Raw genomic sequence first — 25,375 nt, 5'->3', positions numbered from 1 at the left:
TGGCCTTTGTTTAACTTGCCAAACTATTTTTAACAAAAAGGTACTGTTAAGTGTACTTAGTTTCAGTTGATCCTCAGTTATATTTTTGCTCCATGCAGGGTCAAAACCTAAAACTACCCTGGGTTTTCAGTTGGTAATATTTATTAACAAATGGCATTTTCAGGTTTCTCCTGCTTGCTTGTGATAAGCTGCACCTTTTTTCCTGGTGACTTTGAGACAATTAGGAAGGCAACATCTACATATACTTATGTGTATGTCGAACAAAAAAAAGTGGGCACATTTAAATAAGCGTGAACTAAATCAGCCTTATTCATGGATGGATGCTATCTTTAGATAAAAACATCTGTATGACCAAGACTCATTCATTCTGAGACATTTGAAACCACAGGAGCATGCATGATTGAAAGTGCAAGTATACAGTCTCATCTAAAAAGTTTTATAAAAATTATAGTGCTAATTAGGAGACTGTGTACAATCAATCAAATGTGCAAGAACAAAAAGCATGACATTTTTACAGAAGTGGTACTGATACCCTTCTTTACATTCAGTTCTGTGTAAGGATTGGATGAGATGAAGTTGATAACAGGAAAAAGACATTTAATTTAAATAATGTCACTCAAAATAATAATCTATCTTGTTTTGAATAATAAACTTACTTTGTTTTCTATTAATAATGCAAGTATTGGAGCACGGGCAAAGCAATCAAGTGTGTTTGTGTGTTCTGTTTCATTTTACTGTGCTTAAGCTAGAACGTGCTTAAACTCCTCAGGGGAGAGATCTCACTCCAGTCTGTGACCAACAAGATAGGGCAATGGGGTGGTGGGAGGCACTGTCAGATGTGCAAATCTTACTTAAGAGTAAAGATAGTAACTCTGTTTTCCATAAAAAATAATTTTAGATGCCACTGACAATATTAAAAGCTCCAACATTAGCTTATGCTTTAAATTGTTTAAAAAAAAAAAAAAAATGCCATAAGAGGTTTCAACAAGCTTCCATACACTGTCATGCAACTTTCAGTGTCTTCCGGTTTAAATTCGTAGTTGACATAAGTATTGATTACGTGGCTTTTTACTAAAAGGAATAAGAGTATTTATTTGGACTGTTGAATTTATTATGTTTTGATAGTTGCTCATGGCACTAGAACAGTTGCATAGAAAACTTTATGGCTCTGGCATTCATCCTGTTACATAATTATGTCTTCACAAAATTAACTCAAAGGTGTTTGGAAGATAGCACTGTAGCTGTGGTAGAGATAAAAGCAAGATAAGGTAGAGGCAGGATCTTTTAACACAATTTGAAGGAAATGGACAAGTTTCTAGCTCTAGATAATTTTGTGAGATGGTAAGTATGGTACAAAATTAAGTCACCAGTTACCTAGTTCAACTAACTAGCATCTCTTTAATGCTAAATTCCTTATATATCAGTCAACACTGTTAACCCATCTGCAGTCAGTTGCCTCCTGTCTCTGTTGAAAAAAGGGTTGCAACTGGATGAGCTTGTCTTTCAGTTTTACTTGAAATTTTTCCTTTATAAAATTGGCACCTGCAGCCAGAAAATGAGGGCAGTTCTGAGGTTGGTCCCCATGCATGTCAGTGTACTGTTGAAAAATAAATGTTTGCCTTTCTGCTCAGCAAGTATGGTCTCTCTCAGCTTGAGGGTATTGTACTGCATGTCAGAGTAAGGTACTGCAGGCTCGTCTGCTAGGCAGATAGTGTATTTTACACTGTGTAGTAACATGGTTAACTTCTGCCTGAAATAACCTACAGATTTTTTTTTCTTATATACTTAATCCTCAGTTTACACTGTAAGTAGGTATCAATATATTTTTCCTTTCTTTAAACATAGACTATTTTAGTGGTGTAAAAGAAATTGGTTTGGTTGAATTTCAGCATAAATGTTGAAATGGGTGCCTGAACAAGCAAGTCAGAGCCCTTGTAATGTCACTTTGAAGGGTCAGTTGTAAAATTTCAGAATCTTTGAAGCTGTGAATCTAAAAAGTTTTAGTGATCCTTACGTTTTGTAAGGATGATTTAAGTATGCATTTTTAGAATACCCAGAAATTTCATATAGGTTCACATTATTTAAACTGGAGTAATAAAAGCAGAAAGAAGTTTGACTCATTTCCAGTTGAGATGTAGACTGCTAGACTGGATTGTGGCTAGAATGCTTCTTGATAGTTGGTGTTAAAGATTACGATGATATGGAGGGTGAAGACAAAGAAAATGGAGTTTACTCAAGTAAAGGGAAATCCATTTTGGTATTGCATGTGATAGGTTAAAATTAATTAGCTTCTAAAGTAATTGTTTCAAACTGGTTAACTTTGAAATGAGAACAAAACTGAGGAAAAAAAACCTGACTGGCAGAAGAAACTAATACAGCTAATGGTCGTAGACATGAACAGCTAATGATGCATAAGTATTTATTAAACATTCTCCCTCTTACTAAGTTCTGCATTTGTGAAACAGAATTACGTACTTGTATATGAGGATGATAAAGTACTCGTCAATTTGTGCCTAACTTCTATAGCAGCAAAAGAAAAGCAACAAGCTGATATAGAAGTAAGAAAAATTAACCTGTGGGGTTATTTCAGTCTAATTAGCTGTCAGTGACAGGACTGAATGTCCATGGAGCTAATTGAGAGGCTTTTTTAAAATGCATCTCTATAGACATAGTACGCTTAGACTTCATAAAGTGTTTGTACGGTACTGCTTGCCATAATGATAGAAAAGATGCCAGTACAGAGTATCAGTCTAACACTTAAGAAACAGAACTCTATTAGGAAAAGTCCTAATAAAGAGGCGGTTTATATGAAACAATATTCAGTGTGATGCTGTAAGACTATGTGACTAAAACATAAAGACTGCAAGAATCAGAGGAACAACAATAGGGAGGACAACCGGAGTAATCTAATGAGTGAAAACAGAGCACAGTGATCTGCTTCTCCTAGGTCCATCAAAGGAGAGTGGTGAGGTGGGTCATGGAAAGAGATTCTCTCCCAGGAACCCCAGGCAAGTAAGGGGTGATTGCATACCAAGCTATAGGACTTATGGGATGCAGAGAGAAAGAATTCAGGGATAGGGCAGAGAATACTGTATGAAGCTTATTATGGGACGTTTAGGTGACAGACCAAAAGCAGGGAAATGGAAGAATCAAGGTGGATTGGGGTGGAACAAGCAGGAGGAAGCAGGGGGGAAGGGGATAAAAAGGGGCAGTCACATATATGCAGGTTGATGGGCAGTATGCTTGTCTGAGCCCCGCACTTGATCACTGCAGGCTATCCTATATTCTTGCCAAATTCTATTTGCAACCATGTTGTGTTTGAGTGCGTTGTCTCTTCTGTGTGTGTGTGTGAATACTAGCAAACTTTAAATTGGACTACGAGACAAATAGGATAAAAGGTTGGTGTCGCGCACTGGAAACAGACTGCACGTTTGAAGAACCCTAAGGGTCAGCAACTGCAGAGACCAGGACCTAGAAGCGAACTATTGCAAAGGCAGCATGTCTAAGACCAGCTACTGGAGACACCCATATTGTGCTCACACGTGTGTGTAACAGCTAGCAAATTTCATGCTGGACTAGCCAGTGAGTAGGATATCAGCATCTGGAAAGATCCAAGGTCTGAGCTGGTGACTGGCTGAGGGTGTAGGGTCTTGATATTGGATGAACTTAAGCATTTTTCAGCAAAAAAAAGCACTTTTGCTATAGTTAAGGAAAAGATTGCAAAGCATACCTTCACAGATAGGGATGGAAAGCAATGCTTGTATTGGATTGGTTTTTCACTATGAGCTCAGTCAGTTGCTGTGCCTGAAATAGCTCATTCTTGTCTGGCGATGTATGAAGAAGGAATTACAAATATATATCCCTTAGTTCTGATTGGGTACACTGATGTTGTATTATATATGACTCAAAAGGTTTTTAGAAGGAAAGTTATAAAAGAAAACAGTTTAATGAGGAACTGGAACTAATATAGCTGCATTATTGTAATCTTGCCCAGGCTAATGAGCTCAATAGAAATGGAGTAGAAATATGTAAGCTGAGTTCATATAACTATAATATGTGGTTCTAAAACTGAAGATGTATTTAAAACAGCTTATAAAAATACAAACCATGTTTATTGCATTTCACAGCTTGCAAACTGAGATGCATTAAAACACAATGACCCTAATCCCATTTATAGATGTCGTAGTGGGACACTGGATCAGCTACAGCTTTAAGATGGATCTGTCTAGATTTTCTACTTCATAACGATTTCTTCTAAAAGATTTAAAAAACAGGTTTTATTGGATTAAAAGTAGAATGCTTGTGTTTTATCTAAATCAAGTTCCATGACAAGATAATACAAAATAGGAAAAGGGTTGATAAACAGCTTTTCCCTCTGCCTTTTGTGTCCTTGTAAACAAGTCCTTGCTTCTGGGCTCAAATGCAGTCATTTCAAAGATTTAGAGCTGCATCAAACTCTGCTCAAATCCTTGCCCCCAGAGTCCCTAGAAAACTTTGATACCTCTGCACTCAGACTATGTGCCTATCCTTCTCTGCAGTCTTGCCATCTCTAGCTTGGCTTCAGGTTCCTACTTCTTGTTGTGACTGTTACCTACCAATCATCTTGCAATCTTTTGACTCTTTTCTTCAAGTGCCAAACTTAGGAGAAAGAGCTTGCTCTCTTTTTTCAGACCTTATTCTGAACTTGTCAGCTTTAAGAACATAATATATTTGAAAATGAATGCATACAACTAGTATTGCAAATATGGTGGTTGTTATATAGATTTAATACATGAATATAAGAATTTAAAGAGAAAGATTTAATCGTTGATATTTTGCCGTCATCTCAGCAGTAAGTATAAAAAGAAAGACAACTTCATTTTAGGAAATTGTGCTTCTACAGTTGCATACCTTGTTTTGAGCAAGGTAAAAGGGCCTCTGAGAACATCTGATGCATTAGAAAGAAGCTAAACTGATTCAGCTAAGTACGAGACATGAAAGGTTTTAAGCCTTCTTGGAATACATTGACTAAAGTAAATGAGATCTGAGCTAACGTTTTAAACTCAGTTAAAATAAAATAGTAGTACTGGGTGGCCAATAAGTACTAACAAAGGAATAGTCTTAATCCACTTTCCATAGAAATTATTAGCATATTAGCCTAGACCTAGATAAAATTATATTAATGGAATAAGATTACGGTGCAGCTGTCTTGTTAGATCTGCCATGAAGTTTTTAATTCAAATGACTAAAGATATAACACATGTTTACGTATCTTGTACAAGTACCTTGCCCTAACTATGAAAATCTGATGAAATCCATATACCCAGGTTTTTAAAGTGGAGATGTAGATAAAGGACTACTTAAAAATGTTTTCCTTCGGTAGCGTGTTTCAACTGAATGACCTTCATGTGTACAGAATCCTATTTAACAACAAAAAAAAAGGCAATTTGGTTTTGTTGGTTTGCTTTGTGTAAATGCCTTAAGTTAGCTTACCTACATCATTGCGAGTAGTTCAGTGTCTGAGAGCGATTCATTGGAATAATCACAATAGACTCTTAAATAATAAACTTATATTTTCCCCTTGGGTTAGCTGTTTGTTTGAGGTAGTTCTAGTTTTATAAATAAGAGTGGCAGCTTTTTTTTTGTTGTTGACATGCAGTTTTTTCTCTTGATTAGAAATGCATCAGAGTTTGCTTGCAGAGTCACTGTAGTCTGTACAACTTCATAATGATACCACTGTAGTATATCTTGTGGTTCAATATAGTATACTTGTTTTCTGGCTTTTTTGCCAGTTAGGCAAAATAGAAGTTCATCACTTGCTAAAAGTATCCTAAGTTTTGAAGAGTTAGTCTGATTTCTAAGTTTCTTCATATTTAGTTGCAAGTCTGAAGAAAAACGCTGGTATCTTATAGGAGGGTAAACAGAATAACACGTTTTATCTTTAATGTGATTAAAATTCAATATTATGAAAGCATTAGTTTTTACTTATATGTCAGATGCAAAAGCTGTAAAAACATTCTTTAAAAATTCTAGGATACTTACATTAGTAATGCTTTAAATAGATATGGACTAAATTAACTTCTATAGTAGAAGTATATGAGCTGTCAGGAAAAATCATATCTACAAACCTATTGCAAGCTTATAGTAAATTACTAACATTATTTTCTCATATGAGAATTCTCAAATGTTGATGCTGTCTTGCAAATTTTATTGCAAGCAGGTAATGAAGAGGGAAGGAATCCAGTTACTTTATGCACAAGGCATACAGTTCCTATCTAATAAGAGCAAAGGAAGACTTTGGTTCAGTAACCATAGAAGCGTCTCTGAGCTCTAGTGAGTAAACTGGAAATTGCTTTTAAGTAAGTTAGAAGTGCTTTTCACTAAATTATTCGATGGATCTTCAGCTTTTATAAAGCTTCTTGTAGTTAAGGTAGGGTGTAGAAATAAGAAATGTATGGGTATTCAGATATGTATGAAACAGACTGAATTCTAGATTCATATGAATTCTTCATTGAAGTAGAAAATTGAGGAAAACGTGCAGAGAAGTATTTTTTTGTGTGTAATGTTAAAGTATGAAACAAAATAGAAGCAGATAACTGGACTGGATAGCTGATGGATCAGATTTTTGACAGTGACTGATGTCTTGCTTCAGAGTAGGAGAGATTTTTACAGTAGTAACTTGTGACTACTCTGACTGGAGAGTTTTTCTACTCCAGAGCTATTAGTCAGGTGACTTATGTCTTGCACCATGTATGCTCCCCTTTCTAATGCTCTCAGGTAATGTAAATGAGAATAAGGTCAACGTTAATCCTAAATGCTGGTGTTGAAACCTGCTAAATTATTTACATTAATATTTTGTAGTAGTGAATTCAGCAAAAGTTCCACTTATTTTTAAAGTATTTTGGGGTGTTTACATTTCTATTGGGTGTCATATGTCTTTTAGAACTGTTAAACCCTTAAAGTTTGTACATATGAAGATAATTCGCATAAGGTTACAGAAGCAGAAAATAGAAACTTGAATTACCTAACATTATTCTTTTTTCCCAAAGTCACTCATTTACAATGAAAAATAACCACAATATTTTCACTGCGTGCTGGCACTTTTGAACCAGGCCTTACCAAACAAGTTTGTTTCACCATTGTCAATTCCAGTGCAAAATGCCCTCAGCTGCCTCTGTCAGAGGAGAGTAATCTGGTGAAGAGGGATGTGCAGAAGAGTAGCCCATAAATGCAGAGTTTAGACTGACCATAGGCTCTGGAGTGTATGCTTATATTAAAAAGTGTTCTGAAAGGATTGTGGTGTCCTTAATCATTTCACAAACTTGGATTATTTTCCTATTTTGCTATCGTAATTAAAAAAAGAGAATGGAGTTAACTGCCGAGCAATGTAGTTGCTGCTAGATGTGAATATTCTTATTTTTTTCTCCTTCAAAGTCTAACACTTATCAGAAGACCTCATGTATGTTGTCTGTTCTGTCAACCAAGCAAGCTGGTGTAAAGCTTTCCACTTCCTCTACCCATCTTCTACGCCTAGTAGCCAGACAGGTGTATGGGCACAGTGCTGAGAGTCGGGGAAGGACAAGCTGTTGTTTCGCAGAAAGGGAGCATCGGTAACACCAGCAACAGACCTCATATCATCCTGTTATGTATGTGAATTTATATAGGTGTGTGACTGTCAGTCATGGTGGTACTGACCCTCCTTTTTGTCTTGCCCATAGATAACTGTATCCCTTTTAGACAACATTGTATGTGCTGTACTGTAATCTTTGTACAGAGGAAGGAGGAGGATTGACTTGGCAATGCTTTCATTATTTTTCTTTCTCTGAGGCAGAATGAATTACTCATTTAATAGTTATCTCCAAAAATAGCTGGCTGAACAAAATCTCATGAAATGCCTGACTGAGACACTGGACTTCCTACAGTATGTGACTTATGCTTCAGGTGTTCCTTAATGTTCTTCACAATCCCATCTCCTGCAGACTAGCTGTCTAAGTCTCTGTGAGAAAACATAGCTGTCTGTTCCAGGGAGTGGAAGTTTACCTTTGGATGAGTCTACTGCAAAACTATAACGCTCAGATTCAGGGCTTTAAGTCTTGTGTATGCTAAGCTTCAATGGGAAAACAGAACTTGGGAATTCACTGTGGTTTGTAGGGTGAGTTCCATATATAGGTTGATTCACTTGACTAATGTGCTCCTTGTACCTGCTTGGCAAAGTCTATAGAACGCTAGAGAAAGGGAAGAGAAGGTGGTTATGAAGAAAATGGACCAACAGTGGTGAAGTATTGCTGGCTCTGTGTGTGTGTGTGTGTGTGTGTGTGTGTGTGTGCGTATATAGTCCTTGAATTTATTAAACGAGGTGCTCAGAGGTTGGCTTGCCTTAATTAGCAAAACGAGAAATACGGTTGTGCAAAACTAGCAAAACTAAAATGATACAGTTATCAAAAGTATTACGTCAATAACGCATGTGTCGATGGGGTGAAGTTCAGAGGGCACAACATCACATGGTATGGAATATCCCTTCCATCAGTTCAGGTCAGCTGTCCCAGCTATGTCTCCTCCCAACTTCTTACTCACTCCCAGCCTACTTGCTGCGAAGGTAGAGTGGGGAAAAAGAAAAAGCCTTGATGCTGTGCAAGCACTACTCAGCAACAGCCAAAACACTAGTGTGTTATCAACAGTGTTTTAGCCACAAATCCAAAACGTAGCACCATACCGGCTGCTATGAAGAAAGTTAACTCCATCCCAGCCAGACTCATACAGGCAATTAGTTCGCAAAATATATGGTATAAAGTAGATATCAGTTCTCTTGTCCTTGTCAAAGAAACGTCCTTATTTACTAGATAATTTGCTTTAGAGGAACATATAAGAAACAAGTCTGTAAAATCAACTCTATAACTTAATGTGTGAATGGAGTAATTAACACTGTTACTTGCTAATTTATTTGGTTTCATTTAACTCAAGAAAAGTGTTTCACATAAATTAGATTGAACTAGAATGGTGTTACTAGTGGTATATTGAGAGCAATGCATTGTGAGAGTTCAATAAAAGGTAATATTGGTTTGTATAAAACTGAGCTTTATTTTTTAAATTGAGACCTAGTAGGGACAAATAATTTTTTTTTTTTTTTCCTGGCCTAAGCTAGTGTTCTTACCCTATTTTTCAAATTAAACCTGAGATAACTTTTGTTGTTGCACAGAATAAGTAAAGAAAGAATAAATGGGGGGACCACAGCAATGCAACATTAAATGCAGGTTGCTGAATTAAAAGATAGTCTTTAAAGATGGAATGGAAAACCTTCTCATTTTATGTAAATTGGGAAGTTTTCTACAACGATGTTCTTCTGTTCTTTAAGGATGTAGTCAGAATTTGAGCAAAATAAAACTCAAAAACTTTGGTACAAATTTTTGTAACTTTTCCACCAAAACCTGATGGACTGGAAATTACTTTAAAATCTTAGAGATGAAATGGTACGAAAATGAACAAGGTTGATAAGTGATTAATCCTACCATTTCCTAATGGTAGGAAAATGAACAAGATTGATTAAATCATAGTCAGTATCTTTATGAATTACAAGCAGACTGGTGCAGCTTCCACTAATGAAGGCATCAGCTCAATGTGAGTCTAAGAAACTTACATTACATAAAAATATTAAAGCAGGCTTATGCACTTGCTTGCTTTAAAATTGTAATAAATTACAGGTGGCCTGATCTTCTCCACAGTTGTCTGCTTTTGAATTTTGTTTGTGATGGTTTCTTAGCACAAAACATTAAAGTTGACCAAGGTGCAATGTGGAGATATATGCAGATTGCCAGCATATATAGTTCTATCCACTAATTTCAAGCCAATTGACTCCAGTGAGAGTGTGTGGAAATTAAGTGAAGATCTAAATATTCATTTCTGTATTTTCATTTTATTTAAATAGGAAAGAGATGCTGCTGCTTATCTGTAGACATAATTTCTCAACTGTTCATTTTGTTAGAGGTAAAGTTATGGCAAGTTCCTAACTATTTTAAAATATTTGCTCTTTAGATACTGAAAGATGATTAATCTTGTTACCTAAGACTACTTATGGATAAGGTATTAGTACCATGATGTCACATTATGTTTTTGTTGTATTGTAGATGTACAGCAGGCAGGATTTAGATGTAGCTTGATTGGGGTATAAAATTGGGAGTCAGTCATCACTGGATACTAAACAGAGAATTGAATGAGAGTAGAAACTTGAAGAGGGAATTGTTTCTGTGATAGCACCTTTATCAATTTTTAGCACACAGCCACATATGTTTGTCTTATATACTTTTAATAAAATACAGTCAACACAGGTCTTAAGGAAATGTTATCCATGTGATTATCTAATATTTTGGTAATTAGTCTACCTTCTAAATATTAAGCCAAAATTCAGATATTTTATGAAGGAGTAGCATTTTTATTAGTCCTCTATGTATCACACACAGTCTTTTCAGAAGAATAAAAAGTAGAAGTTCTGATCAGACAATAGAAGAAAAAAACTGCTCTTGACCTTAGTCCATTCTTTCTTGACTCCGGTTCAGTACTCACCTTGCCATACTATCAGCATGGCATGCCTCTCAGAGGATCCTCATAGCAATTGTTACCTCTCCTGCAGTAGTACTTGATTATTTTTTACTTGCACTTAATTGCTGAAGCAATCTAAAGAGCTGCTACTAAAATGATCTCTGAGAGAGCTTCAGGAAGAGGCTATGGTAGATACAGATGAGACAAAATCCAGTAAGGAGGAATGATTACTCGTAGAGGAAAGGGCTCGTTACTACAAAACCAAACTGAAACAGTGTTTCTATGCATTGGGCATTGCACCAGCCAAGATGGATGAGCCCCTGAGAAATCACAGTATTCCAGAGAAGATAGCTTTAGCCCCTTCCAGTGAGAAAATGAAGAGATTCTTAGGGTGCCAGAAAGTATGAAAGGCCTTCAGCCTTGGCAAAAACGTCTGCCAAGAGTGAATAAAATAGCTGACAATTTCTGTGTGCTCTGTCACTTGAGAGAATCACAGAATCGCAAAATGGTTGGGGTTGGAAAGGACCTCTGGAGGTTGTCTGGTCCAGCTCCCTGCTCAAGCAGGCGTCACCTAGAGCAAGTTGCCCAGGCCCATATCCAGACAGCTTTTGAATATCTCCAAGGAGGGAGACTCCACAACCTCCTTGGGTAACCTGTGCCAGTACTCGGTCACCCTCACAGTGAAAAAGTGTTTCCTGATGTTCAGACGGAACCACCTGTGTTTCAGCTTGTGCCCATTGCCTCTGGTCCTGTCACTGGGCACCGCTGAAAAGAGCCTGGCTGGAGTTTTTGCACTCCGTCCCTTCATGTATCTATATACATTGATGCAACCCCTCTTCTCTAGGCTGAACCGTACCAGATGTCTCAGCCCATATGAGAAATGCTCCAGTGCCTTCATTATCTTTGTGGCCCATCGCTGGACTTGCTCCAGTATGTCCATGTCTCTCTTCTGCTGCAGAACCCAGAATTGGACATAGCACTCCAGGTGTGGCTTCACCACTGCTGAGTAAGAGGGAAGGGATCACCTCCCTCGACCTGCTGGCAATAAATAATCTTCCTGATGCAGCACAGGGGATACCATTAGCCTTCTTAGCTGCAAGGGCAAATTACTGGTTCATCATCAACTTGGTGTCCACCAGGACCTCCAGATCCCTTTTTGCAAAGCTGCTTTCCAGCTGGTGGTTCCCCAGCATGTACTGGTGCCTGGGGTTGCTCCTACCCAGGAGCAGGACTTTGTACTTCCCCTTGCTGAACTGCATGAGATTCCTCTCAGCCCATTTCTCCAACCTGCTGAGGTCTCTCTGGATGGCAGCACAACCTTCTGGCAGATCAGCCACTCCTCCCAGTTTTGCGTCACCTGCAAACTTGCTGAGGGTACACTCTGCCCCATCGTCCTGATCATTAATGAAGATGTTGAACAGGACTGGACCCAGTATTGACCCCTGGCGTACACCACTAGTCACTGGCCTCCAGCTAGACTAATCACCACCCTCTGGATCTGGCCATTCAGTTAGTTTTCAATCCACCTCACTGCCTGCTCATCTAGCCCATACTTCATCAGCTTCTCTATGAGGATATTATGGGAGACAGTGTCAAAATCCTTATTGAAGTCAAGGTAGACACTGCTCTCCCCTTGTCTACCAAGCCAGTCATGACATTGTGGAAAGTTATCGGGTTGGTCAAGCATGACTTCCTCTTGGTGAAGCCATGCTGGTTCCTCCCAATCACCTTCTTGTCTTTCATGTGCCTGGAAATGGTTTCCAGGATTAGTTGTTCCATCACCTTCCTAGGTATCGAGGTGAGATTGAGTAGCCGGTAGTTGCCTGGATCTTCCTTCTTGCCCTTGAAGATAGGAGTGACAAAAGAATATACTTAAGTAAAAGGTTAAAAGGACAGCATTGGAAGAAAAACAATAAAGGGTTACTGTATCCCAGTTACCTGTCATCTATGTGATTGCAAAAATTTATGATGCTCATACTGGATCTGAATAACGAGTGTGTCCCTGCTCCGCTACTGAAGAGATGTGCTTTATAGGTGAAAATATTTGTAAGAGGTTGCAAGGTTAATTTTTTATTTGCCTCCTTAAGTTGGTAGAAGTACCTAATATCTGCTGAACAAGGGATAACACAAGGTTATTGTGGCTCTTTTCAAAACAGGGGCTCAGTTTTTCTTAAGGCAGAAAATTCTAAGTCATGCTAGATAATAAGTTGATCATGTGGAGGATGCAAAAGAATTGACTTCCTAGAAGCTTGTTCTGGCCTCAGTTTCTTTCAGTGATATTTGCAAATAAACTGTGTTTAGTAGTCTCAGAATAATTTAAGGCAGAGGACATTGCTTGCTTTCAATAGATACTCCAACGTGAGAACAACCTTGAAGAATAGTGTAGTAGCCATTAGTGACAACTGTGAAAAATGGCAATGTAAGGCCTGCATATCAAAGATGTTTTGATGCTCTGCTGTTTCTGAGGACAGTGTTTTAGAAGAATGTACTAGTACCATAAAGATGATTTTGAATGAGAAGCTGTTAATATACGACCCGAAGTACATATATCTAGGAATTGTTATAACCACATACCTCACTTAATAAAACCACGTATATTGCTAAGCCAACCTTGAATGTTGTAAAAAAAATAGTAGCCCCCGTAACCTTGAAGGCTCCACTTGAAAATAAATGCACAAAATTGTGTACCTGTTCCCTTCTACTTGGCTTTTTCATAGCGGATTTTTAATGCCATTTTTAGTTTATTTAGTGCTGCTTAGTCTCGTGTTTATATGCAGCCTTTTTCCAAAGGACTCGACAAAGAATAGTTTATCTAGTACTGGTGTCAATACTTAAAAATAATTGCTGTGGGAGTCAAGCAGACTAGTAATAGAAACTGAGATGAATCTTAGTGCAGCAGGATTCCCAAGCATTTGTCATGCTATATTGCACCTCTACAAAATGTGGTAATTTTTAGATAAAGCACTACACTAAATTAAACGTTAAGTTTAAGAAGTGTTGCTGCCTTGTTATGCACGTTTTTGCCTGTTGCACATTCTGTGCTCACTGTGTGCAATAGTTAGCTTTAACATCTCAAAAGACCACTCTCTACAAAAAGCTTAGTCATGTGTGAGTCCTGTTGGAACAAAACGACTAAAAAGAAATTAAACATCACATTTCTCTTTATGATTTGGAATAAAATTTTCAAGTGGCTCCAGTGTGACTTCCCTTTTTGTTCTTTTCTGAAAGTTTCAACACCTTGTTTACGCCAGAATTATATAAGCTGGAAGGGACCTCTGGAGGTCCTCTGCTCCAGACCCAGAAATATGGCATGATCTCTACTAAAGAACGCTTTAGTAAGGTATTGCTTTTCATTATACTTTCTTCAAGTGGACCACAGTACATTCAGGTAGCCCAAAATCCATGGGGCCAAAGAGAGAACAAGACTGTCTTAAGAAACAGCATGGTAAAAGGGGGTTATTTAGGTATTCTTAAATTAAGAATAATTGCGTGCATGCAAGTTTCTTGTTCTCACTCTTCCTGTTAGTGCCAACCTTACTTAATTTATACCTAAGTGTAGGTGACTTTAGAGAAGTCCCTGTCCATCTCTGAATCATGGCAGACCTTAAGCACCAAACAAGTGTCTTCTGAATTTGCACAAAAGCCCTCATATGTGGCATGAAATATCTTCACCAGAAATAAAGGTATACCAAATTTTAAAATTGTTTGAAATCTCAGACAGAAGGATAGGAAATTCCAGCAACTGGTGTTTGTTATGGTGAGAGAATGGGGGGAACAACATAGTATTGCAGGTAAAATTAAGGCTAAGAGGAAGGGTTTTTTTGTTCCAGATAGCTGCTGAATATTGCTTTGTGTGACCACTATTGTACAGATGAAGTATTGGTAAATTGTTAGATGACTAATAGCTTTTTTTCCATTTTTCAGACTGAAGGTTAGTGTGTTGGTGAAAACTGTGTAGCTGTAAAGGAGCTGAATAGTGCTTTAAGGAGAAAATCTCCATCGAGGAAACGAATGCAGTATTAATGTCTAGAAATATTTGCTGTACTAACAAGCTTGAAAATAATTTTTGCAGTCTTTCTTAAAGTAATTACTATGAAGTAACCTTAAGGCCTATTAGTTTACGTACTGGCAAGGGAGCAAAATGGGAAAGAAACTGCTGATCAAGAAATACAGTAATGATATTGGAAAAGGGTATCTTAAAGGATCTTATTTTTATAGAAATTCATATTTTTATACCTTGTATCTTCATTGCCTTTCTTATTTAGAGAGTGATGAAACAGAAATATGCATTTAATAATTACTGAAAATGTTCATTTGACAAAGTAGAGGACCTAAGTAGATTATTCCTTCTATATTTTTAAATTTTTAGTTCAGGTAATGAGATTAATTTGCTACAGTAATAAGTACTAAATAAAAGAGAGTGCTATTTGAACTCTATCTGTTTAGTTCTTACTAATGTATGCAAAAGTGTTTTGATTTCTGTGAAAAGTTTGCATTCTAAATCAACCCTGTCAAGCTTTAATTTATTTCAAACTTGTGCTTTTAGGTAGTTATCATAAATCTAATCTGGAGTAATGAAAAATTGCACATTTAATATAGTTCTAACAGTTTTGCTTTTCCGTTTAAAGAAGTTGTTCTATATTCAGAATTGTTAAACTGTTTAAGCAAAAAAAAGTCAGTTTCATGAGGTCAAGCAACATGTCAGAAACGCTTCTTTTTACAGCTTCTGTGACCCGTGATATTCCTTACAGAGTTGGAGAAGAACCAAATGTGCTAATTTTTATAATAAATTCTGTTCTGAAATACTTACTGTTAATTCTGATTGATGTTCATAATAATTTAAATTTTATGGCATATTTACGGAGGTATGGTCAGTTGTAGAAAACTTTATTTTGAGTGGTCACTTTTAAAAAATTCTTGATATGCAAAAATTTGCTTTCAAAAAACATACTTTTTCTCATACCAAATACAAGGGTTTTTTTCTCTGCAATATTGAGTAGCATTTGGAATCAGTGTGCTATTCTTCAGATCACATACTCAAAGATGGAAGTTGTAATACAATATAGAATCAGGGAATCCATGGAATGTTTTTCTAGCAGGTGGTTTCCCAAACAATTTTGGTCTTGAACAAGATATGTAAAGTCAACATAAGGATTTTTGGCAAGAGGAAGCAAGTATTTCTCTGAGAGATCAGCAAGGATCAGTTTGAGTGTGAAGATACCTGTTCCCTGTAGCTGCAGAAATGAAGTTCAACTCTTTCCTGGAGGTTTTCACTGGGGGCTTGCTCGCGTAAGAGGAGTGTCAGTAGTATGATAGGTTTCTGTTCACTTGGGCCATCTTTGAATACTCTTGAGTTTCCTCATTACTCTTTACAAACACCAGGCTCGTTACTCTTTATCTCCAGTTTGCAGGAGAGGAAAGTAAAGGATTACCCAAATAAGGAGAACTTTATACCTATGTGTTGAACTATAAAGTTCTCCTAATACTAAATACTGAGATTTAATGACTTCAGCAACCTCAGGAGCCTCGGTGACTCTGTCAAAGCCACGTTACGGGGGTGATAAAGGTGGGAGTGAAGCAGATTCTGTTGGTGTCAGCCCAGTGCCCAGCCTGACAGTGCTCTACTCATTGATCAACCAATCCACTTCATGTTTTTGTGATAAGTATGGAGTAAATGCATATTAAATGCATGCAAGAGAACGCATTTGTCATGTCACTACTATAAACCAGTTTGTATTCATTTAAAAATTGAAGTTTTGATGGATTCCGGTGATCAGCCTGATACTAGTATGAGAAGAACTATAAACAGATTTATGAAGTAATTTTCATAATCAAATTTCATGTCAATACCATCTTACATTTTGAAGTCTCTAGGCAAGAAAAGACTAGGAGTTCTCTTTTCCAAAGGAGAAGAATGCTGTTATTTGCCTTCAGGCTTACAAAGAAAAGATCATGAACACAGATTGTGTCGATCAGTGCTTAGTATCTATAAAGTCTGCATGTTCTGTAGATGCTCTTTTCAGGAAGGCTAAATAAAGTCATTAGTCTGCTTCTAATTTTTAAATTTAAGCTTTTAAAAACTTGAAGATTTTTCTCTTTAATGCTGCAGAACTGTATAGTTTGAATGCTGAAATTAGTCAATAAATCGAATTATAGACAGTTTTTTGCCTAGTGCATGATATGCAGTGGTTCAGTTTAAGATTTCAGCTTATTTTTAACCTATCGTGGAACTTAGATTTATTTAAAAATTGATTACATACCAGTGAAGGTATAAGGATAATTTTTTACGGTCATGTGCCATGTCCCTTATGACCATAACTGCAACTTACTTCACTACAAATGAAATTCATTATGATAAACAAATACAGAAAAGGCCTTTTACTTTGGATACTGGAGCAGCATCTTTAATGAGAATTTTTTTAAGCACTGTGTCTTTTTCAGAAAGGTTACTTGTGTTTGTTTTTTTTCCGTTAAAGCCACAGAAGAGAGAGGATCAGCAATCAGAAGCTAAAGCAAGTCCAAAAAAGTCATCAGAACCCACTATTGACCTTTTAGGACTTGGTAAGCAATACATAATTACCTGTTTTTAAATCAAACACAGATACGCCGTTTCATATTTTAATAGATATACTTTTATTTTCTCTGTGCTTACTGATAGATGAATTTGAAAACCGTAAGATTGAGTCTATGAATTTGAAACTATAAAGGAAAATGCCATAGGGATCTGGGTATATCAATACTTGTGTTTTGCTAAGGAAAGTAATGAGCTCCTGTGGGAAGGGGAAGTTATCAAAGTGATCTTCAAAGGGCTTGTGGACTGTGGTGTTTCAGTGTTTATGGTACAAGTGTACTTCTTAATGAAAATGCTGAGGTCATCTGAATTGTCTATCTGTAAAATACCTTATATTATAAAATTCCTGTATTAGTTAAAAGAACAGTAAACTGTCTGACTGCAGCTGACTAGTGTTTTGTAAAACTTAATCCATTGGGCATTTCAGTGTTGTGTACTGACTGTGACTATCATTCATTTTTATCTAATATACCTTTTTGTTTTCTGACTGGCAGGTAACTGTATTTGTCTTGTAAATAAACCAGTTTGGACCTGAATCATTTCATTTGCACTGTCTGGCTATACTGTTGTGGTTTTATGCTTTTTCTCTGCTTGTTGAAGGCCATATTCATAAAATCTGTCTTTCATTTATCTAGTGTTACTGTAAGTGTGTTTTTTCCATTTGATAGAATCTTAAAATGGCACTGGAAGAATGAAATATTACAGTAACTATTTTTATTTCCTTTTTTTGTTCAGTGTTAGGAAAATTTTCTAGGAGTTGTGAGTGGATATTAAGAGTATTCAATTTATATCAATATAATGGTTATTCTTAAATTTCTACATAATTTTTACAGGATATTGGACGAGGCTGATAAGTCTGTTAAATGTAATTATTCTAGAAACTTGGCTTTGTAGAAAAATTTTCTGTTGTTTTTTAATTTTCGGTTTTAAGGTATGAATAATGTTGCAACAAAACAATAAACATCATCTCTGTTTTAGAATTCACACTGTCATTCAAAATGTATGTTATTTTCCCTCTGGATGTAGAGTAGCTGTAAAATGCTGTTTTTGTACCGGTTATGTATGTTTTCTGGTCCATATCTCATTCCAAGTAATCTGCTACCATAGGCAAGCAAATCTTAATTAACACAGTAGAAGTTAGATTATGGATGTAGAATGAACCTATTAAAAAAAAAAAAGGTAATTTAGACTTGATGGAAAGCTGATTCTCCTTTATTTTCCTTTAGCAGACCAACAACCTAATTAAGAACTAAAATTTAATCAATATGTGGTTCTGAGATTGCTAGGCTTCTGTATCCTTTTAGTCATGATTTGAAAAGAATCTTGGTAACACTGTTTTATGATATGATAATGAACTCAGATTACATAGGCTAACTTGAGATGTCATATGCAATAGAATATTATAATTGGTGTTCAACAGCTGTGCTTCTTCAGTGAGATATACAAAGGGCAAAGTTTATAATTTGTATGTTAAAACCCCATAATTTTAGAGGAGGGAGTGTTTAAAGATCTTTTCAGTAACAAATTGAAAGGCAGTGTAATAAGCTAGTAGCACTTGGAATCCACTGAGCTCCAAATGAGATGCGTTAATGAGAGCAGACCTGCATATTTCATTTGGAGAGTTGTCTTTTAGTTAATGCCTGCAGTAGACTACTTCAGATAGTATTAAAAGAAAGATCACTTCAACCCAATATATCATAGAACCATGGAATAGCCCAGGTTGGAAGGGACCTTGAAAGACCATCTGGTCCAGCCTATGGGAAGGGGAGCCTAGATGAGATTATCTAGCATCCTGTCCGATTGCGTCTTGAAAACCTCCAGTGATGGGGACTCTACTACATCCATGGGGAGGTTGTTCCAGTAATTGATCTCACTGCAAAAAACTTCTTTCTTATGTCGAGATGAAACCTCTCCTGGTACAACTTGTACCCATTGCCCCTTGTCTTGTCCGTGTGGCTCCTTGTGAAGAGAGAGCCTCTGTACTCTTTGTAGCTGCCTTTTAAGTACTGGCATACTGGGATGAGATCCCCCGTGAGCCTTCTCTTCTCCAGAGAGAAAAGACCTAACTCCTTCAGTCTTTCCTCATAGGACAGGTTCTCCAGCCCTTTCACCATCTTCGTGGCCCTCCTTTGGACCCTCTCCAGTCTGTCCGTGTCTTTCTTGAATTGCGGGGACCAGAACTGTGCACAGACTCCAGGTGCGGCCTGACAAGCGCTGAGTAGAGTAGGGTGATCATGTCTCGGTCTCAGCTAGTAATGCCCCTGCGGATGCAGCCAGAATCCCATTTGCCTTTGTTGCTGCAGCGGCGCACTGCTGATTAAAATGTTTGATATGTCATATCAAACAATATTAAAATGGATATGATTGCATAGCTCATTCTTTTTACTGAGTGGACACGTTTCTAATGAGGAGTCATTCTCTTAGGACTTCATTTCTGCAAATGAAGAACAGTAGTAGCTTTTACTAGGGCAGATCAGAATTGCTTGTGATAGCAGATTAAGTAATTTTAATGGATCACAATTCATGCTAGAATAATTTTGGCTTTCAAAACAGCCCAGCTTCTTGCAAAGTATTTTCTTGAGTAAGCCTCAGTGCTAGCTTTGGGTATGGGGTTAACGTTTGGGTCATTCCTCTTTTTGTCTCAGTTGGGTTTGTAATAGCGACCTCATCAGAAGGTAAACATCCTGTGAGATAGGACTTACCCAGTGAAAATTGTAGCTAAACAAGATAATTTTCTAAAAATAAACTGGTTTTTGTTTTTCTTTACGAATTTTCAAGATAATATGCCTAGGCAAATTGTACCTTTAAATCTTGTAATAGCAGAATAGGCATAATATCTTCAGTGACTGTACTATCATGTTTGTATTTCTTCTGAGCCTTTTAAAATAGATTCATGTGGTTCCCTCAAGTTCCTGTTCAGGGGGTTATTGAGATGCTGTTTGGATATTCACTTTTTGATGATCCAACAACATTTGTGGCTTTTGGCCTTTTGATTCAGAGTAGATTTTAGTTCAGTACTCCACACACAGAAAGGTGGGGAAATGGACATGTACAAGCTAAATATTCTTATGTTCTCCACAAGCCAATAGTGTTAGTGTTCTTGCTGTGCAACCCGAAATTCCTTCCCTCTCTTCCCAAGCTGTGAGAAATCACAGCCTATTTCTGTAGGCTAAAACTGAAGCTGCCGTTTTAGTGATCTCTACAATTATTTGGATCTTGTCCACACTGAAAGAGTGCCCTATTGAAAATGTGGGGACTTAAAATTGATGCTAAAATCAATAATATGGGATTTTATAACATTAATTTTTAATAGGAGAATTACAGGAAACATTTTTCAGTTTGAAAGTCACAGTGTGTAAACCATAGTTCTTCAGCACTTAAGTCATTGGCAGTGCTGTATTTTCATCTCTCTGCTGTTAACCTTGCGCTCTGTGTTCCTTTTGGGGGTTTCGTCTTACAAGGTAAATGTCTCCACTTATGCCAGATTGATGTAAATACAATTTTTTAAAATACTTGCAAAAAATTGTATGATAGCTATGTACGATAGTGGGATTCTTTTCTTGGAATATTACACAGGCAATTTTGGATCATTCTGTTTGTCAAGGTATGTCACTTCAAAATTATTTCAACATACAGAAAAAAATGACAAATTAAACTATATATATATATTTTTAAACTATATTACCTTACAGAATTATCAGAAAGAAGGGAAGTGCATTTTACATACTCTGCATAATTTACCATGTTTAGATGTGCCCTTCATAAAATAGACAATTGCATATTCTGGAATAACCGTTGTAGTAAGTTACAATGAATGACCAGAAGAAAAGAGTTTTATTGTCTTATTATTAACTGAATGTGATGTGTGGGGCATTCATCCAGAATGGTTGGAGGTAAAGTATGATATGCTAAAAGCTGCTTATCTGCTTGTGTGGGGGAAATACTCTCTGAAGGAATTCTGTGAAGTTTTGAGAGCTTAATCATGGCATGAAATGTAGCTGAATGTTGCATAACTGAGAAATGTACTTTTGTCAGTACTGTTTGGTAAGTACCAAAGCAGCATGGTTGGTTATAAGTTGGAAAGCTGCATTTAGGAAATAATAAAGATACATTTATAAGTACATAAATATCATATATGCATATATAGATCATAAACTCGTAGAATCATAGAATAGTTTGGGTTGGAAGGGTCATCTAGTCCAACCCCCTGCAGCGTGCAGGGACATCTTCCACTAGATCAGGTTGCTCAGAGCCCTGTCCAGCCTGACCTTGAATGTTTCCAGGGATGGGGCATCTACCACCTCTCTGGGCAATTTGTTCCAGTGTTTCACCACCTTCATTGTGAAAATTGTCTTCCTTATGTCTAGTCTGAATCTACACTCTTCTAGTTTAAAACCATTACCCCTTGTCCTATCGCTACAGGCCCGCCTAACAAGTCTGTCCCCATCTTTCTTATAAGCCCCCTTTATGTACTGAAAGGCCATTATGAGGTCTCCCCAGAGCCTTCTCTTCTCCAGGCTGAACAACCCCAACTCTCTCAGCCTGTCCTCATACAGGAGGTGCTCCAGCCTCCTGATCATCTTCGTGGCTTTCCTCTGGACTCGCTCCAACAGGTCCATGTCTTTCCTGTGCTGAAGACTCCAGAGCTGGACGCAGTACTGCAGGTGGGGTCTCAGCAGAGCGGGGTAGAGGGGTAGAATCACCTCCCTTGACCTGCTGGCCACTCTTCTTTTGATGCAGCCCAGGATACAGTTGGCTTTTTTGGATGCGAGCACACATTGTGGGCTCATGTCCAGCTTTTCATCCACCAGTACCCCCAAGTCCTTCCCCACAGGGCTGCTCTCAATCCCTTCATCCCCCAGCCTGTATTGATACTGAGGGTTGCCCTGACCCAGGTGCAGGACCTTGCACTTGGCCTTGTTGAGCCTCATGAGGTTTGCATGGGCACGCTTCTTGAGCTTGTAAACATGTTAACATTTATAGTATTGCTGCTATGTTAAGATTATGCTTAGGTAAGCAATGTATCTACCCAAAATGAAAACATTTACAACCACTTGAAGCATACAGCACTGTTAGCTTTCCGGCTTTCCACATTTTATTTTAAGATGTATTATATAGAAATGGCCTCTCTATGAATGCTTTTTCACTTCTGCAAAGGTTTTAGCAGTATATAATATTTTACTAATGCAGTAAATAATTCCACAATAATTTTGGACAGACAAACCTTGTTTGTATCTTTGCCCCAGATTTTGTTTAAAAGTATTGAAGTATTTCTCTCAGTTCTGCCTTTGTAGTAATTTGGTGTAATAATCATATGCATATTTTCGTTCTATTGCAAGTCTTGGTATGGCTGTCATAAATGATTGTATACGTAAAAATACATGGCAGCTTAGTAACAAAGTTCTTGTAAATAGTTTGCCCCATAGAAAATGAGTTTCAGAAACATAATGCAAAGTTTAAGAGCAGATCTTCTTTCTTCCTGTTTCCTTTTCTTGCTGTCCCTTTGAAGCTCTTCTGCTGGTCATTCTCACCATTGGTACAGATAAATATACTAAGGATTAATGGTGTATATGAAAGCTTTCATAACAAAAGGCAGCACTGAATTGGAAATTGTCATGTCAGGCATTAATAAAATATATACAGAAAAGCACTGTAAAGGTAAACTTCACTGGAACCCTTCACTTACTAAATATATCCTGGTAAATAGCTTTTGTTTCTGCTATCAAATTTAAACAGGACTTCCTAATCTGAAATCAGAAGCAGCATCTGCTGTTGGACAGTGTGGCAGACAGCAGTCACATATTATCTGTCATATTGTCATAAATTGTAAGAGAAGCTTTGGGACCACAGCTAGGAGCAATGATGAAGAACAGCATCTATTGACTTTCCACATTGCCTTCTCTGACTGAGTGTGGAAGCTCTGCCTTGCCTACGCTCTCGTTGCAATGGCTTCTGCCACATCTAATACTTCATTCCTAGCTACGGGTGCATTCTCCAGAAAAGTGATGGAAGTACTGTTGATCAAAAGTTAGTTGTTTCAAGTAATTCTGTGATGGTTGAAGCTATAAATTTTTCAAAATATTCAGGCAGGCCTATATAACTTAATCTGATTTTTACCTGTTCCCTGGAAAGACTATAGCCATGTTTCCTTCTGTCAAATACATGCCACCTCTTCTAAACAGGTTTTTAATGGTGGGCAGCACAAGTTGAATGAAAAGTAATATACTTAGAATAATTTAGAACTCAGAACTCCACTGGACTATCTTTCTTATACTACAGAAATATTTTAAAATGAGGAGGGAAAGGAGGAAGTGCTTCCTACTCCATGACCTGGTGCATTGAAGTTGAGAATATCCGTAAACTCTATATAGGAAGTGTGAACTATTGTGTTGAAATACAAGTCTGTGTATGCCCGCATGCATATATTTATATATTTATTTAAATATATATATTTAAATAAAGATACTAATATGGCTACAAGTAATAAACTGGAGTGAAAACACTGTTAGGTTTCTTCTGTATTCTGAAATTCAGTTCTTTATGGAATCTTTTAGTTTGGGGGGAATGTTTTTGAAATTGCTTTTTAATACATATAAATATTCCAACTATTACATTTTTGAGAAATCAGTAAGACAGGATCATCTGTTAATACTATTCATACAGGCTTAAAACTGTGTTGGAAACAGTAATTCAAAATGTCTGGTTTCTGCACTGATACAGACAGGGAAATACTTATTTTTAGTGTAAAATTCAGTAAGAGATGAAAGGCATGTACATTACCAAATAACACTCTTACAGAAGTGATCTAGCAAAAAACTGGGTTTTCATAGTATTAATTTATAAGCAGCATATTAAATACTTGAAAAATACTACGTTCTTGCAAATGTGTTCTCTCGTGAATGTTCTAAATATGTGAAATGCTTGTTTTAGTAAATGATTACATTTAAATTTTCAGTCTTATATGTTAAACTTTTTTAAATTCAGGGAAACTGAATCACTTTGGAATATGACGAGAGATATTTTTTTAATACGTGTCTCACTGAGACAATGAGAACATTAAATTATTAATTCCAGACAATCCTTTTGCATGAAAATTATGCACGGTTCATTCCTAAATTTATCTGAAGCAGTGAACCTTTGGGGAGATGTTTTTGGAACTGCCTGTCTGTGGAGCGACCTCAAAAGAAGCTTGTTACTTAACTTGCTGGTGTATTTATTTACATGCATCTTAAAGCACTGGTGTGGATGGAATGGTGGAGCAGATTATATATACAGTCATTTTGCTGTCCACTGACTTCCATTCATCAGAACAGAAATAAGGGAAGGAGACCTTTGCACTAAGATGTAAGTTGGGTTTGTATATGTATATATACACACATATATACACATACATATATGTATGTATAATCATAGATGAGTTTGTAACTTTGCTTTTCAGAATTGTTGGAACGGCAATCCTCCCAGCAAAGTCAAATCACGACATAGTAATAAAAATGGCTGAGGTGGCTACTTCACTCCTATGGTCATTGTTCAAGCCACTCACTGTTTACTCAGCATAGAAGATCTAATATTGCCAAGCCATTCCCATGGCCATTTTGCCTTTGTGGAGTTGTTAGGTCTTTCTTAGTTCTTGCAGACAGCACAGTTATCCTCACGAACTTCACACAAGTTTGGACAATAAATATACTTGCTGAGGTTCAGTTTCTTGCGAGTGCCACTCACTTTATCCTTCTCATATCCCTGCCTTCAAGGTATTTTGGTCCTTGTTATTGGGTCTGCTTACCATTGCTAGCATGCACAATTTGGTCTCAATTTCCCATTGACATGAAGTGGACTTGAGAACTAGCAAATACCAACCTATTAATGTTCATGTTTGATACTAAATTAGAGTATAAAATAATTTGTGTATCTGAAATAGTCACGAAAGCAAGCATATAGCTCCCAAAGAATTGCAAACCAGCACCCTTCTGCTTGGTTGTTTCATAATTTCTTGTATGAAAAAGGTGCTTAGAAAATATGCTGGGCATTTTACATATACTGAAGCAAGTTCAAAGTTGTAGTTTCTGTAGCAGCTATAGCTGTGCCACATTTCCTATACATACTAAGGCACAAAGTTTATGGTCTCTACAGTAAGACTGGATTCAGATATGCATGGATGGTGGTAGCTTCTGACATGTTCCATGTTGTCGGATTTTGACATTCATGACTTCTGTGTCAAGGTTTCAAATATACAGCAGTGACGGTCTTTAGAATAAATAAATACTTTCATGCAAGGCAGCTAAAGGGGGCCAC

General features: G+C 37.1%; 1 protein-coding gene across 3 annotated transcripts in view; it reads left to right on the top strand.

Annotated features, from left to right (window-relative positions):
• The window catches only part of SMAP1 (small ArfGAP 1), a 105,102-nt gene that overhangs the window by 60,280 nt on the left and 19,447 nt on the right, over nucleotides 1–25,375 (top strand). For all 3 annotated transcript variants that reach the window (XM_050894100.1, XM_050894099.1, XM_050894097.1), the window contains one exon: nucleotides 16,989–17,073. In XM_050894100.1, the coding sequence (XP_050750057.1) occupies nucleotides 16,989–17,073 (85 nt within the window). The remainder of the gene's footprint in view (nucleotides 1–16,988; nucleotides 17,074–25,375) is intronic.

Source organism: Gymnogyps californianus, chromosome 3 (genome assembly GCF_018139145.2).
Source record: "Gymnogyps californianus isolate 813 chromosome 3, ASM1813914v2, whole genome shotgun sequence".
Classification (NCBI taxonomy): domain Eukaryota; kingdom Metazoa; phylum Chordata; class Aves; order Accipitriformes; family Cathartidae; genus Gymnogyps; species Gymnogyps californianus.
Note: the sequence above shows the minus strand (reverse complement) of the source record. Positions and strands in the feature narration are given on the sequence as shown.